Consider the following 19,621-nt stretch of genomic DNA (forward strand, 5'->3'; position numbering starts at 1 on the left):
ATCACATATGAAATGAATTTTAATGCAGAACATATGTGAAGTAAAAGACAAATGAAACGTTAAATAGACGAAGCTTTAAAAAATAATTTCTGATTTATGCTGCCATGTTCTTCACATCACATAAGAGATATATGCTTGATGGTTTAACATTTTCAATTTTTTTTTATAAAGTAAATGTTGGTATTGATTGGGTCGCTTAGCAAATGAGCTTTTACATAGCTGTTGGACGTTTTGAGCTCTGCTTATTTGATATATAAGTGTATATATTGGTCAAATCAGTCCTGTGTTTGATTGGTCAAAATGTTCCCCTGTTTGATGTAATACTATTGTTGTTACTTCCATACTGTACTTCATGTTTTTCAGTAATGCACTAAGATGAGTTTTGCCTGCCTTTCACATGTAAATGTGGCGACTAAAATATTTCAAAGTTTATTGAATTGTTTATTACATAGGATCAGTTTAAGTTATAGGATGTTTTGTGAAACAAGGACCTGAACTGAACCTTGAGCTGGACCTACATAAAATATTTGAAAAAAGTACCAATTTAATGTTAGAAATTTTGAAATTTTGATTTGGGCCTTGTCCAAGAAAATTTTTACTGAGAACCCTAGTCATTATTCACTCAAAATGGACAAAATGTTATTTCATTCATAAATTTATTAAACAAATTAATTTGTAAACAATGACAAACTATTTTCAGAACAGTAAATAAAAATATAACAATCAAAATCATGAGGCTATAACAACATGAATTACTTATTGGCTAGGAGTCAGAATAAAGTGTCTGAATATGATGATAGGTCTTCTTGTGGAATGTTACCTTCTGAGCTAGTACGTTTTAAAATTTGACACCACATTGTATGTCTAAAACAAAGTGGTATACAAATAATGCCTCACTTACGTATCTTACTGAACATACCTGTAATATACCCCCCTGGACATTAAACAATCATCTTTAGAAATGTCTATCAGGCATATGGGCATATCCATTGTTTAAATTTGTTTGGCACTATTTACACTGTGGGAGTATATAACTATTTATGATCTGTTAAAAACTCCTCTACGATATCAGGCTTATAATTTAGATGGCAGGAAAGAAAGAATTTCCGACTACAAAAGATTCATCAGTGATTCTCAACTAAAAAATGTTTAAAGGCCAAACAAAGTACAAGTTTAAGACCAATGATTACCCACATTCCAAAAGGTTCTGCCAAATACAGCTAAGGTAATCTATTCCTGGGGTTATCGACTTAAAGTTGTAAACAGTTAATTTGTAATATTTAGCTCGTGTTGGTTTGATAAATTTAAACAAATCTCATTATAGGGACATTTAAACAGGTGCAAAGTTATATATTAGGTGTACGGATTCCTTTTTTTTTTTTGCAACTTAAAGGGGCACTAGCTACGAGATATATAAAAAATTAAAAGTATTATTTTTTTTTCAATCATTAATGAATGTAAAATAGTGAAATAATAATTCGCTTTTAGCAGCCAGTATGTCAAATTGTCAAATTAAGCTAAGAAACATTGATGATGAATTATTCACTTGCAAGTGAATAATACGACCTCATTGAATCCGTATTCATGTGAACTTCAATTTAACCCCTTACCTAGCGATGGATAACACATTGAAAGTGAAACAAAGGTAAATCATTTGATTGACTGATTCGATCCACAAAAAAAATAATTCGTATACATGTAAAAACGATGATTAACATATATTTTTAATCTTTAACATGAAATTAAGCAGACCTATAAAAATCCCAATTCCACGAGTTGGCTTTCTATTTATATCTATATTTATGTTTATATTGCTTGTATGGCCATCAGAGGTCTTTGGAGGTAATCGCGATAGTTAATTAGATGGCATCAAGACTAAAATTCACCCGAAACGAAGCTACATATCACCGAGCCCATGCTCTGTAAATTGTTTATTTTAGACTTTTTATAATTTGGATAAATGTTTTACATGGTTATAAATCAAATATGAGACTTTGAGTCAAATCGGTGAACATGAATTTGACAGCTAGTGCCCCTTTAATGCTTTGAAAAAGTAGATGCCAAAAATTACAAAAAAACAGAAATTGTCTTCATTCAGGAAAGTAATTTACTGTTAACTGCACTCAATATATGAATATATGAATTTCCACTCATTGCTGGTTAATGTTCTAGTCCTGTCCAGAATCATTTGACAGTTGGTTTTAGTTTATTATGACTAGTCTGTGAGTTCGAATCAGGCACGTGGCAGGTGCGTTCGACTCCAATCTAAATTGACTAAGATTATCAGTATTTCTACCGAAGGTTGGTGGTTGTCTCTGGGCACTCCCACTTCCTCCACCAATAAAAAATGACCGCCACGAAATAGTGCAATAGTGCTGAAAGTAGCTTTAAGCGCCTGTGAAAAAACAATCAGTTTATTATATTGTGAGAGTTAAGTAATATGGTTTAGATTATCAGGTCTGGCTCTATGGCTATATTCTTTTTTAATAGGAACTGAAATGATATAGATAATCAAAGATGTTTACGGTTCTCTTAAATATATGAACAAGATGTGAATTTATCCTAAATGTCTTTTTTATTCAAAGTAGTAATTAATGATGAAAATTCCGAAAGCAAACTAGTGCAATGTGTGATACTCCCAAGAAAGTTGGTGTGGAAATTACTGAATTAAGGTCTATGCAACTGTTGGTGGAGTTTTTTCTCCCTGAGGGTATTACCAGCCCAGTAGTCAGCACTTCTGTGTTGACATAATTATCATTGATATATGGTCATACTTTTAAATTAACTGTTTACAAAACTTTGAATTTTTCGAAATAATAAGGATGTAATACCCCAGAAATAGATTACCTAAGCTGTATTTGGCAAAACTTTTAGGAATTTCGGGTCCTCAATACTATTCAACTTTGTACTTTGTTTGGCCTTTTTAACTTTTTTGTAACGAGCGTCACTGATGAGGCTTTTTCAGACGAAACGAGGGTCTGGCATACAAAATTTCAATCCTGGTATCTATGATGAGTTTATTTAAAACCACAATTTACATATAAAGTGTCCAAAATTATAGAATTTCTTTTAAATATATTACTGATTGACATCTAGTTAATATTAGATTGTTGATGAATATAAGGTCGGATAGAACAGTTATATCATGATGAGAACAATGGGGTTGTCATCTGTAGAAGTTATCAAACTAAATTTGTAAACAGTTATGATTTTTAACAAGTCCTTAATAAACAATTTAGAATAGGTAATAATATTTTGCTTAATTATAGAAAATAGCAACGGTATTAAAACTTTTTAGAAATGACTTAGAATACCTAATTTTATCCATTAACATTTTACCAATCAACAAGAAACTGTGTTTTTATTGCTGTAGTTAAAGTTTACTTTCTGAGAAATCCTTTGTACTTTTTTATATACCTGATATTCTATTTTAACTTACAAGCAGAAAGCTGTAGATGCAGAATTACGAGTTTGATGAATCATGTTTAAGACATTTATAAACTGTGTGCTTCTATTTTATATTTTATGTCTAACATTGTCTAATGTAAGAGCATTTTATGTCTAACATTGTCTAATGTAAGAGCATTTTATATCATTTTATATTGTTCACATATGCAAAAAGTGTATGCTATTGTTGGTTATTAAAATACAATATAAAATTACAATTCGGTTTCGTTTGATGAAACAACTGATAAACTTCTATGCATGGTGAATGTTTTCAGCCAACAACTTAACTTTTTAAATATTAGAAATGTTTTTATGTATATCAATTAGACAGAAAACAAAGACATAAAAAGTATAAAACACATCTAAAGATCAATATGCTGTAAACGTGGTTTGTTTTCACAAGAGTTTATCTTTCACAATTTCAAAGAGCAAATATTTCTTACGATTTTATTTTTCGTGTTTTTTGATCTTTGATATTGATTTTCTTTGTGGATCAAGTTGTCAAATTTCTATAAAAAAAGACCCCTTGCGTAAATGTCTCTCTTAAGGATGTTCGCTACTCTGTTTCAATATAACAAGCTTTTAAAAAGACTGTTATAAATTGATAGTATAAAATAAAGGAACTATAAAAGCAGAAAAAAATGAAGGATTCGTGAGTTTGTTTTCGAGATATAAGCCATTGGAAATTTGGCGGGAAATGATTCTCTCTAGATTTTTCATACATTTAACATTGGCACCTTTTTTCTGTCAAAAAGTATGAAAAAAATAACAAGGATTTAATAAGACTTTCAAAGATTGCATTTTTAAACTATATGTAATCAAATTAAGAAACGAAAAGTAGGGGTTAGTGGACAAAAAATTTTAATTGCACTACATGGATAAAACCAGAGGATTCCGAATATTTGGCAAAAATTCAAAAACAAGAGGAGTGAACATCCTTAAGCTTCTAACGTTGTTGTGTATTTAGGCATCCCTGGCTTTCAGATTCAGAAAATCACTTTGGACACACAAAATTTATAACGTGTTTATTTCATGTTCAGTATGGTCTTCAATGAAAGACAGCACATTTCAAGCTCTAAGTCGCCGAGTTTGAATTATTGTGAATAAATTTTGCAGATAATTTTAAATATCTGCCATCAAAACCGAGTTCCCGAGTTTGAATAGCTGTTAATAAATTTAGCAGAGACTATTAGATATCCGCCATCAACACCGAGTTCCCCGAGTTTGAATAGCTGTGGATAAAATTAGCAGAGACTATTAAATAACTCCAATCAACATAAAGTTTACCCAAATGACAGCAGGCATAGAGATACATTTTGTATATCAAAAGGAAACCACTGACATGGTTCTTGACTTTAGACATGTGGATAAACATGTGTCCTAGGTTATATTTTATTAAACATATTTGTTGACAAATAGTGAGTGTGCAAAAATACAAGCGCATAATCATGAAAATCAAATGAAACAAGGTGTGCATGCTTGTCTAACAGGTCTCAACTTTATTAATCTGATTTTCATATTTTTATTTTTCAAAGTGAAGCTTTCAAGGTTTTTTTTCTAACTTGCATTAGGTACGTCTAGATACCTAATGTTAAGAAAACAACCCAAACAATCCTACACAGAAAACAAACAAGACTAAACATGTACTCCACACCCAGGTTAACTCAGGTTCTTGGGTATTGTCACACATTCTTGCTTCACTAATGACACCCGCTGTGTAAATCCTGTTGAGTGATAGGAGTCACTTGATCTTCAAACGTCATGGGTCAAGAACTTAATAAAGGTTAACCGTGTTCTTGCTATCGAACAGATTCTATTCATGCGATTTGTTCTATTTAGTTGAGTTTTTTGACATCTGCAACTTGACAAAACCTCCATTATACACAACACCAATTGTCAGTGGTCACAGATAGTCTTCGTCTGTTCATCCTTCTCATCACAATATCTAGACGGTTTGCCCGAAAGTTTTCATAAGATTGTTTGAAAGGAAGTGATTTATAAGACATTGTGTAGATAATATGATTAAGCCTTTTTTGGCAAAAGTTTTAAAACAATTTGGCATTCAATATGATGACAATTTGAGAAAGCTACTGACATGACTTATCGTAGGACCTTTGTCTCAAATCTTCCGTGCTTTATGCTACTGACACGGGTATGTTAAGAATGAAATACAACAGAAAAACATTTGAATTGGCAATTGGCTCTATATAGTTATATATATCTTATTGCATAATTATTTATAAACTATTAATCTTTCGTAGGAATATATTTATAACATATATTAACTTTGAACAGACTTCATTTGTTTTAAATACATTGTAATTAACTTATTTAGTATTCTGTCACTGTCCCCAATGGTTTTCACAAAATCGGTTACTCTTGATGTCGTAGCTAAAAACCCTTTGTTTGCAGTTCTTAATCTTTTCTGATCTGGCTCAACTCTTTAACTGTTATTTCTAGCAATAATTCATACAGTCGATGCATTGTTGTTGGACATTATGTCCAAGGATATTACCAGCCAAGTAGTCAAAACTTTAATGTTGACATGGAATATTAAAGATACGATCATTTCCTAAACATTTTGTCAACTAAGTAAATTTCTTGCAATTCACCTTTCGAAGCACCCCCGTTTTTGTTTCGCCTGCGACGAAAGTCAAGGAAGGCGAGACATAGATATTGTTTTTCCGGGGACGATGACGTCAACAATTGTTAAATTTTCTGCTTAAGTTAGTTTGATAGGAACTACTTGTGATAGGTCAAAGATATTTGTTTGAAGTTGCATTACTATCAGTATTAATCAGTTTGAAGACTATGTTGAGGCTCTGTCCCCTAGGTTGTGGTCCAGCGACTATCAATAAATAAGCAATTTTAAAATTTTAAATTTTCTGCTTAAGTTAGTTTGATAGGGACTACTTATCAAAGATTAATGTTTTCTATAAAGTTGTATTACTATCAGTACATTTAAGTTAAGCGACTATTTCGAGGCCCTACCCCCTGGGTCATGGTCCAGTGACTTTGAATTAACTCCGTTATCAATTTTCAATGTTAAGTTTTCTGCTTAAGTCAGTTTGATAGGAACTACTTGTGATAGATCAACGATATTTTCTATAAAGTTGCATTACTTGCAGTATACATATATTTATATATATATCACGATATCTCAGTAGCATGAGTTCGAATCCCGGCGAGGGAAGAACAACAAATTTGCGATGATGTTTAGACGAGTTGTATATACAGAATGTACACAGCCATGGATCACCATCACTGCTGGTGATCCGATGGATAAATCTGTTGTAGAGTTGTCACTGGTTCAGACGTACTTATAAATATAATTATTTCTGTGACTGTATCTTGCATTAATTTGTAGGATCCTTTACAATAGATATTTCAGCTGATCTGTAACAATTCCATCTTCATGCCTTATATATCATGTACTGTATTACGACGCTAGATTAAAACTGACGAGGAAAGGTAACACCCGGCAACCGAAAGCTTAATTATTGAAGCCTAGGTGGTCGTGTGGTCTAGCGCGTCGGATACAGTGCAGGCGATTTGGTGTCACGATATCTCAGTAGCATGAGTTCGAATCTCGGCGAGGGAAGAACAAAAAATTTGCGAAAGCAAATTTACAGATCTAACATTGTTGGGATGATGTTTAGACGAGTTGTATATACAAAATGTACACAGCCATGGATCACCATCACTGCTTGTGATCCGATGGATAAATCTGTTGTAGAGTTGTCACTGGTTCAGACGTACTTATAAATATAATTATTTCTGTGACTGTATCTTGCATTAATTTGTAGGATCCTTTACAATAGATATTTCAGCTGATCTGTAACAATTCCATCGTCATGCCTTATATATCATGTACTGTATTACGACACTAGATTAAAACTGACGAGGAAAGGTAACACCCGGCCACCGAAAGCTTTATTATTGAAGCCTAGGTGGTCGTGTGGTCTAGCGCGTCGGATACAGTGCAGGCGATTAGGTGTCACGATATCTCAGTAGCATGAGTTCGAATCCCGGTGAGGGAAGAACAAAAAATTTGCGAAAGCAAATTTACAGATCTAACATTGTTGGGATGATGTTTAGACGAGTTGTATATACAGAATGTACACAGCCATGTATCACCATCACTGCTGGTGATCCGATGGATAAATCTGTTGTAGAGTTGTCACTGGTTCAGACGTACTTATAAATATAATTATTTCTGTGACTGTATCTTGCATTAATTTGTAGGATCCTTTACAAAAGATATTTCAGCTGATCTGTAACAATTCCATCTTCATGCCTTATATATCATGTACTGTATCACGACGCTAGATTAAAACTGACGAGGAAAGGTAACACCCGGCCACCGAAAGCTTTATTATTGAAGCCTAGGTGGTCGTGTGGTCTAGCGCGTCGGATACAGTGCAGGCGATTTGGTGTCACGATATCTCAGTAGCATGAGTTCGAATCCCGGCGAGGAAAGAACAAAAAATTTGCGAAAGCAAATTTACAGATCTAACATGGTTGGGCTGATGTTTAGACGAGTTATATATATATATATATATATATATATATATATATATCATTTTGGCGACTATTTCAAAATCCTGCTCCCTAGGTTTTGGCCGGGTCCGGACACTTTGAATTAATTAGCATTTTTCTGCTTAAATCAGTTTGATAGGAACTACTTGTGATAGATTAATGATATTTTCTTTAAAGTTTCATTACAATCAGTACATATCAGTTTGACAACTGTTTCGAGTCCCAGTGACTTTCAAGTGATTAACAGTTTTCAGTGTTAAGTTGTCTGCTTAAGTAAGTTTCATAGGAACTACTTACAATAGACAACGATATTTTCTATAAAGTTACATTGATGTCTTTACATCTCAGTTTTTTAACCATTTCGAGGCCCTGCCCACTAGTTCATGGTCCAGCGACTTTGAATTATTTAGCAATGTTGATGTCCATCAGTTTGTCTTTTTTCTGAATTTTATGCCGACAGGCGAGAAATATCTCTGTTTCCACAGTTTATTTGGTTAGGTTCGTATTGTTCAGTATAGTTTTCTATGTTGTGTTTTAAATACTGGTTTTTGTCCTTTGGTCAGTTTACGGATATTTGCCATGGCGTTGTGTTTTGATTCGAGCGCCACTGCTGAGTCTTCTGGAGACGAAACGCGCTTCTGACGTATCAAATATAAGCCTGGTTTCTTTAACGAGTTCATACACTTCTGTTCTCTGGAATTTGATCAAACGTATTTATATTTCCTTTTAAAGTCCATTAGCGCAAATGCAATTTTAGGATGTCTCAAGTACACCCGTTTGTAAGTAAATATCTTTTTAGCAGAATGATATAATGTACAAAAATACTATTCAAATAATAATCGCGTGGTGATAAAAATGGAGCATAATTAAGGTAAACTTGAGTTAAATAAGATGGTTTGACATGTTTTGTCTTCATTTTAGTAAAAGACACACTATTTTGTAAATAATTTTATTGAATGAGTGAATACTTCATTGAGCACATATACAATAGCAAAACAAATAATATGTGAATACTCATAATGAAATTATAATATTTCAACATACATCTCATACTCTACTTTAAATCAAGAATCGTCGCAAATATATCAAACTGCTCTAATATCAATAGATCAACAAAGTGAAAACCACGAAAATAAGACGGATAGAAAAGGTTAAACGCAATTAAATTAAGTTGTTTTACAATATTATATCACATTTGAAATAATTTGAATGCACACAAACAAACATTATCTTTTCTATATAGCAATTGAAAACAACTGATTTTTATGACAAGATATCTTTTACTAAACAATTAAAACATATTGATGCTGCCATTACAATAATTTCAACAAAAAAAATACGACGTGAAAAATGTCATCGAAGTTAAAATTTTTACTGAGGGGGTCATTACAATTGCAGTCTAGTAATTGAAAGTTTTCTCCATAAAGATGTACGATTTAATTAATGTGACAGTAGTAAACAAATTTTCCAATCTCGTAAATTGATTAGGAAGAGACAATTCAAGGTACCAAATCAAAAGTAATGGAATCGTGCTTGAACTCCAAAAGGAGCAAGACCGGGTGCGTCGACTGGATAAGCGTTTTATGCATCACCTGCCAAGAGAATTCATATGTAATTCATACCAGTATCGAATACTGGGGTTACTCAGTTGCTTACCGCGAGCTGTAATACCAATCTAGCTGTGGAAATATAATTATGATGAAAGAAGATGTGGGCTTACCATGAGCTGTAGTACCCATCTAGCTGTGGGAAATATAATTACTGTCGATTCATTATTATTCGTGGGATACCAATTTTCGTTGATTTCGTGGGTAAAAGTGCGAATTCAATTGTTCAACGAATAACGAATTCTCTATAGGTTTGTATGTGGACTTTGACAAGCCATGAAATCAAATATCCACGAAAAACCAAGTTTTCCTCAATCCACGAAAATTGGTGCCAACGAAAATAAATTAATCCACAGTACTAAGTTGAAGAGCGTTAACTTGAATGAAGAAATGTCTTACTAGTACTAGAACTGTTTCATGACTACCGTTGTTGTTCGGAGGATCGGACAATAATGTGTGCTTAAATTGAAGTCACTGGTTATCTGGTTTAACATATTATTATACCATCACTTTTTTTATCAAGATAATAATAATCATTTTAAATACTCGATGGACTTTTCTTATTGTAAGACAGTGGCAGATTGGAATTAGCAAATTTCACAATTTATTCAATTTTGTAGGTTTACTTTTAGGACATTAACTGTTTGAACTTTAATCATTGATTATTTAAAAACGGTATCAAAAACAATATGATAAATATTAGTCAATGTTGTTGCAATGCACATAACATATAAAAATGTCACCCCATGGGATGTCAATGTTGTCTAATATACGTAAAATAATACTCTTGTAATTAATTGGGTCTATGCTAAATACACATACTAGAAATAGGATTATGACAGTTGGTTTCCATTCGTTTGATGTGTTTAAGCGTTTGATTTTGCCATTTAAAAAGGGACTTTCTGCTTTAGATTTTCCTTGGAGTTCAGTAGTTTTGTTATTTTCTTTTTTCTTATACAAACAGGTCTTGAATACATCTACTTACTGACCAGATATGACCTGTACATGCTACGAGTTGACCTAGAAACCAGTGCTAAAGTGTCGCTTTACGCTACGTATACTACATTCCAACTCGCTAATGAGGCTGACCAATACAGGATGACTATCAATGGGTATAAAGGAACTGCGGCTAAACATTGCTAATACAAATGAGGGCAATAAAAATAATTACTAGTATGATAAAAGAAGATGTGGGCTTACCATGAGCTGTAGTACCTATCTAGCTGTGGGAAATATGATTATGATGAAAGAAGATGATGTGGGTTTACCACGAGCTGTAGTACCCATCTAGCTGTAGGAAATATGATTATGATGAAAGAAGAGGTGGGCTTACCACGAGCTGTAGTACCCATCTAGCTGTGGGAAATATGATTATGATAAAAAAGAAGATGTGGGCTTACCACGAGCTGTAATACCCATCTAGCTGTGGGAAAATATGATTATGATGAAAGACGATGTTGGCTTACCATGAGCTGTAGTACCCATCTAGCTGTATGAAAAATAAGTATGATGAAATAATATGTGGGTATACGTCAATGAAACAGTGTCGTGACGTCAATATATAAATTTCACTTTAAGTGCGCGCGATATGTGCTGTGAATCTGCTTTCATATGGTACGAATAAAAATTCAAATATATATGCAATAAGAGTACGAATAAAAATTCATATATATGCAATAAGGATTTCGAGAAGTACATTACAATAAAAAATACAGTCGTTTTGATTGTCACAAATAAGGCTATGATATGTCTGAGCATAAACGAAATACGGATGTAGGACGGCTATCATTTCTTAATACATAAAGCATAATTGATTTTCAATTCCAGTGCCTTTAACAACAGAGTATTGAGCGACATCCTTTATCGTTTATCAGGAAATTTACAAATGATTCCACCATCTCATATTGAAATCATGATGGAAATTCAATTCTGAATAGTATCTTAATATGTGAAATTAATTGTAATCAAAAACTGTTACAGCTCTTCTTAAAAGCATGCAAAGCAAACCTTTGATCAACTTGCTTGCTATGTTTGTTTGGATATTTGTAAACAAAAGGTAGGTAGTCTGTTTCACTCTGTTTATTATATAATGGAATTTGATTGGACAATAAAATTAACTTCATTGCATGTCAATTTTTATTTTCCAATCAAATCCCAGTATATATAAAACAGACTGAAACTCCGCCTACCTATTGTTTGCAAACTTCCAAGCAAAATAGCAAGCAAGTTGGTCAAAGGTTTGCTTTGCATGCTTTTATAGAAGAGCTGTAAGCAAATATTCGAGCAAACAATTATATGTTCCATCAGATCCGGGTCTCTTGCTTTTTGTGGCAATTATTCACACTTTTGGCATTTTAAACAAAATGGATCTGCAATTAACTTGCACTTGGTAGTTAAGTCATAATCAATGAGAGTTGTGGAATAATATGGGAAAAGTATATACCATCATCTTCGAACAAATGAATACACCGATGTCAATATGTAATCCTACACGTGAATGGACTATTTTGTACATTTTCATCCGACCATTTGACGCAGATGATATAAATGCCCGGATGTCTGACCTCATATATGACTTCATATAGGTTATCTCCCGTATACACTACACAGGTTTCTACTACACTGTGTGACTTCGGACCATAGATATTAACAGACAGGGAACCATTATCCAATGCATTTGTCCAGACCTGGAAAAGAAAACAAATATTCTTTGTAAGTATAAAAAAAAAGTCAAACAAAATGGCTGCAGAAAATACACAAGGGTCCAACAACCTAACCAATGTTCATTGTACCATTGCGTACGTGTAAGTATAAAGTTGTGTATTACCAAATGCTTGTGTGTAAATTATTAAAAAAAAGCCGGTTTTGAAACTTGGTCCCTCTTCCAACACTAAACCTGAAATGTTATTGTCATATATAATGCGAGATTAAATAGCTTTGCTTTAGCACTAACATGCTTTATGATATATTTTTGAATTCTCTGTTTATACGTTTAGAAATGATTAAGAAAACTTAGGTTCCAAATCTTTCAGGCATTGTTGACAATTGGTGGATTTGGCCTTTTTTAAGTTGATTCACAACTCTGTTTTTGGGGTAATAGTTTTTTGCTGTCTAACTGACGAATACATATTGCATCTGTAAAACACGTCGTGATGTATGTTATCTAAGTCAATAGTTTAGAAATTCAATAATATATTGATTTTGTGATAAAATATATGATTAGTATAGCTATTACAGTCCATAATTTTGTAGGCGTTGAAGGCACGATTATATAAACTAATAATGAAGTATTTTGTACTGCTTTCTAAATATATCACTCGTTATGTGACTATTGAACCACACCAAGTTATATAAAATTGATCATGTAAGAGGGAAGATAACATGGGTTAATTTAACATCAAAAAGCTTATAACACAGATAATATCATCTATAATAAACTTTGATTCCTGTGCGATTGGTCATTTACCGATTAAAATCGTTGACATTTGGTTTTAATATCATTCCTTATATCTCTTTCATGCAAATGTCATATTATTTCAAAGAGTTCTTACAAAAAAAAGTAGGGTGAAATACCATCACTCACATTTTCACTAGAAAAACAAATATTTTCCGGAAATATTTATTTAGATAGACATACGTTAAGGCAGTATCTTTCATGTGTTTTTTATGAAAGAGACTTGCTGTACATTTATAAAAGAATACTTTTAAGACCACTTTGTCAGAAAAGTAGTTTGGACAAATCGAAAGAAATGTATTTGGAAAACTAATATCCCAAACACTCCAAAGAAAGTGTACCTAAAGGAAGAAATTTTACAATATATCCGCTTGTTTCTGACAATAGATCATATAAAGGAAGTGGCTATCTCTGCAATCAGCAACTGAAAATAAGACTATGTAAATTTTGAGCGTCCAGAGTACTTTTGGATAAACTTTCATTAGGAATGCATAAACCCAAACATTCGAAAGCGAATAACGTATCAAAAATCGTAAACTTAATGAACTATGTTTCCAATTTATCAATTAAGCACGATCTTTGAATGTGGTTTGAATCTGTACTAACATTGATTTTGTGTTAGATAAATTAAAGCATCACTAAATATGTATTGCTATACATCTATTAAAACTATGTTCCTACATCTTGTCGATATCATGTACTTATATATTGGCATTGCACAAAGTCGTGCTTTTTCAAACTGTTTATGACGTCTTTACACTTAATCCGTTAAATGTGAACATTTTGATGTTTTAGTCTGTGAGAACATGATTCATTGGTTATTGTCAGTACATTTGTGACTGCGAGTATTATTAGTTCGGTACTTTGTATATTTTGCCTTAGTCTTAGTTGGTGTTTGTACTTCGTGTCGATCTGGAGAGTCAAGCCATTTCCAACTGATGTTTACAATTTGTACTTATGTTGTGCTGTTACACCATTGTCACAGGTACGAGAAGATTAAGCGATCACAAACATGTGTAACCCCGCTACATTCTCTATGTGTTTATCCCTAATCAGGAGCCTGCAATTTAGTGGTTGTCGGTGGTTGATGTGTGTTATATCTGTTTTTCGTCTATTGTTTTGTCCTAAATCAGGCCGTTGGTGTTTTCGTTTAAATTGATTTACATTTTGCATATTGGAATCTTTTATAGCTGACTATATGGTATGGATTTTTTGCATGCTGAATGGTGAATAATTATTTATGGTAAAGATACAGTATAAAATAAGCTATTTCACAAGTTTTGATCAATTGATTATTGGCATTCTAAAAGCGTTCAATAGCACCTTGGTAGTAGGAACCAGAATAGAAAATATGACTTAAAAAATTCTGTCGAATTTTAAACGTGGTTTGTCTCGTAAATGCGACGATAAAAAGAATTAAAAAGCGGTCTAGGTCGATCCACCTTCGGTGTAAGGTAGGGTTCAAGGCTGGTTTTCTTCACTTTTTTCATGATATAAAAATGTAATTGTTCGAAGAAAGCGGGTCTTAGGGCTGGATCATCAAACGGTTTAAACTATTTCGTAAACATTGTTTTTCAAAAGATAGTGCATAAAATTGAGAAAGGAAACGGGGAATGTGTCAAAGAGACAACAACCCTACCAAAGAGCCCAAAGCCACCAATGGGTCTTCAATACAGCGCGAAAATCCCACGCCCGGAAGCGAACTTCAGCTGGCCCCTAAACAAAAATGTGTACAAATTCAGCCAATGTAGAATAAACAAACACACAGCAATACGCGCAGGAAAACTCTTTTTAAAAGAAGTCCGAGTTCGAAGTTATAATAGATACCAAAAGAAACTAAGCAAAATATGGCATATTCTTGTGCCATATCTTTCGATGGAATTTAAAAGGCTTCTGTGTCATTTGGTCTCTTGTGGAGAGTTGTCTCATTGGCAATCATACCATATCTTCTTATTTTTTTATTCACAAAACTTTCAATAGAATCAAGCGAGACTTTGATTGAAACCAGATATAACTGAAAATCTAAGCTGTGTTGTAATTTCCGCAGAACTAAATTTAATATGAAATATTCTTAATAAACCTGTTTACCAGAGGGAACTACACAAATAATTCGTGCCTACACATAAGATTCTTACCTGGAAGTTATTTTTCATTCCAACATGTCCTTCAACTAGTCCAATGCCATCCGCCTTGCATACAAAATCATCATCTTCTGTCGAAACAGAAGACGAAAATGCCTCGTTTTCACCGTCGCTACAAAATATTTCGTCATGCGCAAAGGGTGCTATCGAGTTACGTTCCATTACAATGACGTCATTAATTTGAAGATAAAATGGGCGTTCCAACGTGCTGGTGAATCTTTTCGAAATTGCCATAGACGAACTATAATTGCTGACTTCCGAAAGATCTTCAGACGAAGATATACATTGACTGCGGCTGGAGTGTTCACTTTTCGGAGAGAATGACCTACATGATTCATTAGTAAATACTTCATCTGAAATTTTCATTTTTTGCAAGGCATCGATGTCAAGTTCTTCTCGCTGCTTTTGGGGGTTTTTCAAATTTAAATTTTTGAAGTCGTTCAAATGAGATAATAAATCTGTTCTATTGTCTCTAGTAACACCAAATCCATAGTAAGGATCGTCCACACTGATAGAAGAAGATGTTGATTTCGTTTGTATTGCAATTTTAGATAATGTCAGATTTGAATTGATATTTGCAAGATATTCCGCGTGTGCGCGTTGTATTGTTTCTTCCGAATTTACTTCATCACTGCGCGAAAAAGTCATGTTGTGTATAGTTTTATCATCATATGACACACTATCGTTTGTATCGACAAAGTTACTGTGTGAACCGTTTTCATTTGTTTTTAATTTCAACTTCACAGCATCAATGATGACATTTCGCTCTACGTCATATCGCTTTGATTTCTCATTAGAACATTGTCGATTTAAAATCATGTGATCCTCATTTGCATGGGGTTGATGTTTGCACATTTCCTCCGCAGAGTTTCTTTGGTCTTCGTCATGATCATTACCATACGTATCGGTCTCTCGATCATATACATTTGTATTACTACTACTTTGAATCAGTTTTGGATCAAGGGGAATCTTTCCTTTATATGGACGTCTGCAAAGAATTTGATGTTGATTATCTCCAGTGAACCGGAAGTTGCTGTACAGAGATGCTCGTCGTCCTGACAGAATACCGTTATCGTCATCAACGCCACTGTCTGTGGTTTCTATGGTAGATTGTCGAAACGGTGCATTAATTCGAAGTTGAGGATGTTTCTCTATCCACGCATGTACATTCTTGTCCCTACTACGTGAATCAAATACCGAGAAACTTCGCCCTCTATTCGAGAGATTGTTGCATGGTATAAATTCCTCATCATTGTTAATAGGTTCGTTCGTCTCTGCCATCCTCATGCACATTCTACGGCGAAATATGTTATAGTAATCAAAGGCAACATCCCATTTTGTCTCCTTTACAATATCATTGGCGTAAACAACTGTACCCTTGTCACATTTAACTCTTGGTACTACAATAGCAACTCGAGTTTCGAACGGTTTGATTAGTTTGGTCTCATCAGAGATAGTCCGAAATACTGATGAGTGATCATTGCGCATTTCAAAATTTTCCTTTTCACTGCTATTGTCTGTATTACACAAATCGTATGTTGTGGAATCGGTGTTTCGAATATGTGTACCTTCTATTTCGTCTTTATGAATATTTGTCGATGTGGATAAGCTTATACTGTGACAATCATTTGATATGAGGCTACTTACATCATCCAACGAAGGGTCATTGTCTGCATCTGGAAACACAGAGGACTGTTTTTGTAAATTTCCTCGTTTTGAGTCACTGCTAAATGTTCTTCGAAAATAGGCATTTTCCTTTTTATCTGTATCATTACTCCTTGTTCGTCGTGCTGAGAATTTTCCTGCTGTACTACGAGGAGTTGTAAACTCATCTGAAGATTCAATCCTCATTAATGCAGCTTGAACCGAATATTCGTCTGTAGACTGTTTATCACGATCATTAGTCTGTGAAACCGGAAAAGAATATATCGGTCGAGAGATTGAAACCATACAGGATGACGCATCAGGTTTGATTGCACTTTGTTCGTCGTCATACATTTCAAATTTGTCGTGCTCATTAAGAGGTGAATTTTGAAGCCAGCTTTCAACATCAAATTTTTCTGAGGTTTCTTTTATATTCAATTTTTTTAGAGGTTTCATTTCTTTATTCTTTTTTTCTGTGAAATCTTTAGGAAATATTTGTAAATTTGAACAATTTTTCTGGTAATCGCGCTCGTTGTTTGGTGCTCCTCCTTCGTTAGAAAGGGTCAAATTCATCGAATCCTTAATATCAGTATGTGAGTGTGAATTGTCATTTTCACATGTGTCAGTGTGCCGTAATGTATAATCTTCATCTTTCATAAGTAAACATTTAGATCCTACATTCCGCATAAAATTGTGTGGTAAGTTAACTTCAGACATTAATTCTTGTCGCGACCCAGACATCGAATCCGATATACTACTGCAGGAAACCAAGCTCTGAGATGTGGTGATAGCTTTTCCGCTTATGTAAAAACATGCTTTCCGTAAACTACTAGACTGTAACATTTTAAGATTCGGGGAAGCTTTCGGACTTCCATTGTCAGGTTCATGTGATTCTTGATCACGTGACATGATATTACCATGCGCACACACAAACAACTTTTTCAGTACTTTGTCTTCTAGGCTTGTTTCTGATAACGAACGATTAAGTACAACTACATTTGACAGTCTTTTATTTACACCCGGTAGTTTGTTTTCTGTATTTCCTAACTTAGGAATAGCACTATCTGAATTTTGACGTGTAATTCCATATTCCCGCTTAGACAAGCTTTGTAGACACGAATCAAGAAATTTCTGACTTATTTTATTGCCAAAACCTGCAAATGGTCTTTTGTTACTTCCGGTAGAATTACTTTCGTGATCTGTAGTGGTCATAGAAGTCAATGTTTGTGACGATTCCGTCCTGGGAACATCGTTGAGTGCGGTTTTCTCAGTAATTCTTGCCATCGTTGGTTCCAGATTCATTTTTCGTTTTTCCATGTTCGGACTAGACGATCTTGACCTTTGGCGTCTCAGACTAGATATGTCCTTCGCTGCGCGTAGTAGAGCAGGACTGGATGACCTAGAAGAATGAGTTGTTCTTGGATATGGACTACTAGTACCATCTTCATCTGTATAATCAGAGATATCTGTTAAACTACTTTGGCGGGAAAGAGGTGGAGTTTGACTCTCAGTGATAATAATTTCTTCTCCATTTCGTGCTATGACTTTCTTCAAAATCCTACGCTTTGTTATAGTATATTGTTTACGGATGCGTTGTTGGGATGCAGAAATTGTTTCTGAATTACTTATATTGTCGTTTCGTATTTTTCTTTTATCTGGAGTACAATTCTGCTCCTGTAAGTTATTTCCATCAAACGACATTGAGAGTGAATCAAATAAAAGACGTTTTCCGGTTGTCTCTGATATTCCACGTCTATTGACGTCACTAAGTTTATAAACTTTTACTTTGAATGGAGAGCCTTCTACATGTTTTTCCTGCCATCGAAGTGACAAGGTATGAATTCCTGCTGATACGGGTGTAAAAGACATTGCAAAACAACCTTCATTACTGCATGTGCAATTAAAATCAAATGCGTTATATACAGCATGACCACCGTATTGTGTTATATTTTTCCATCTAACATAAGTATTGCCATGACAATCCTCTAAATAGGCCAATACTTTGGTGTCTCCTGCAGGTACTTTTTGGTCTGGATTTAAACGTTTAACGACTTTATTTTTATTGTTTAGTATAGTTTCGCTGGATTGATGTAGACTTACAATTTTTTCACTGTATACCTCATTTCTTGGACCTTTTAGTTGTAAATACAAATCGAACATACCAAATACATTTGAGATGGTCACAGTAAACTTCGTCTTGCGTCCAACTACTCCTGCTTTTAACCCTGATCCTTGAACGCTACAGCAGGCTACTGGTTTACTGATTGAACTTGATCCAGTTATCTCTATTTCGTTTTTCGAATTCTTTTCGGAAGCCCACTTTATAGCGGAAATAAAATTAAAGATTTTTTTCTCTGTTCGTTTGTTTGCGATGGCCATTTCTTCTGGGGTTACCATATCCTAAAATGAAAGATACATTAAATATAGCGGTTTCAGGGCAATCGGTGAATGATTAGATAAGCAACATTTTTACATCAAAACAAAGCAATAAAAAACTTTTAGATTTAACACAAAACTTTCAATATCATAAAAGTTAAAAGACTCCCAAACCTTATATTAACTTGACTGTATTCAATTGTGAAATTAGTTTATATATATATATATATATATATATATATAAGAAAAATAATATAAGATAATGACGGTTTCAATTCATCACTTTTACTAGCGCTTTCACTGCTTTCACAGATCTTCAGGTAATGTGACTTGTATACATAAATGTTATAAAACAATTGATTGACGTTAACAATAGTATGACGTTAACAAATACAAGGGAGACTACTTATGTC

The 19,621-nt window shown here is 33.8% G+C and overlaps 1 protein-coding gene across 1 annotated transcript; it reads right to left on the minus strand.

Annotated features, from left to right (window-relative positions):
• Window positions 1–11,618: 11,618 nt before the first annotated feature.
• LOC127721990 (serine-rich adhesin for platelets-like) lies at window positions 11,619–19,229 on the minus strand. The gene is made up of 2 exons (XM_052228835.1): window positions 15,183–19,229; window positions 11,619–12,280 (listed from the first exon to the last, which is right to left on the minus strand). Exons 1-2 carry the CDS (start codon window positions 19,227–19,229, stop codon window positions 12,068–12,070), a joined length of 4,260 nt encoding a protein of 1,419 aa, XP_052084795.1. The 3' UTR covers window positions 11,619–12,067.
• Window positions 19,230–19,621: the final 392 nt, after the last annotated feature.

Source organism: Mytilus californianus, unplaced genomic scaffold (assembly GCF_021869535.1).
Source record: "Mytilus californianus isolate M0D057914Y unplaced genomic scaffold, xbMytCali1.0.p SCAF_12, whole genome shotgun sequence".
Lineage (NCBI taxonomy): Eukaryota > Metazoa > Mollusca > Bivalvia > Mytilida > Mytilidae > Mytilus > Mytilus californianus.

Excerpts from the sequence above, each read along its gene's own strand:
- LOC127721990 (XM_052228835.1), bottom strand. The coding sequence starts at position 19,229 with ATGGTAACCCCAGAAGAAATGGCCATCGCAAACAAACGAACAGAGAAA. Across the intron at positions 12,281-15,182 it reads GAATGAAAAATAACTTCCAG|GTCTGGACAAATGCATTGGA; the intron begins GTAAGAATCTTA and ends TTTCTTTTCCAG.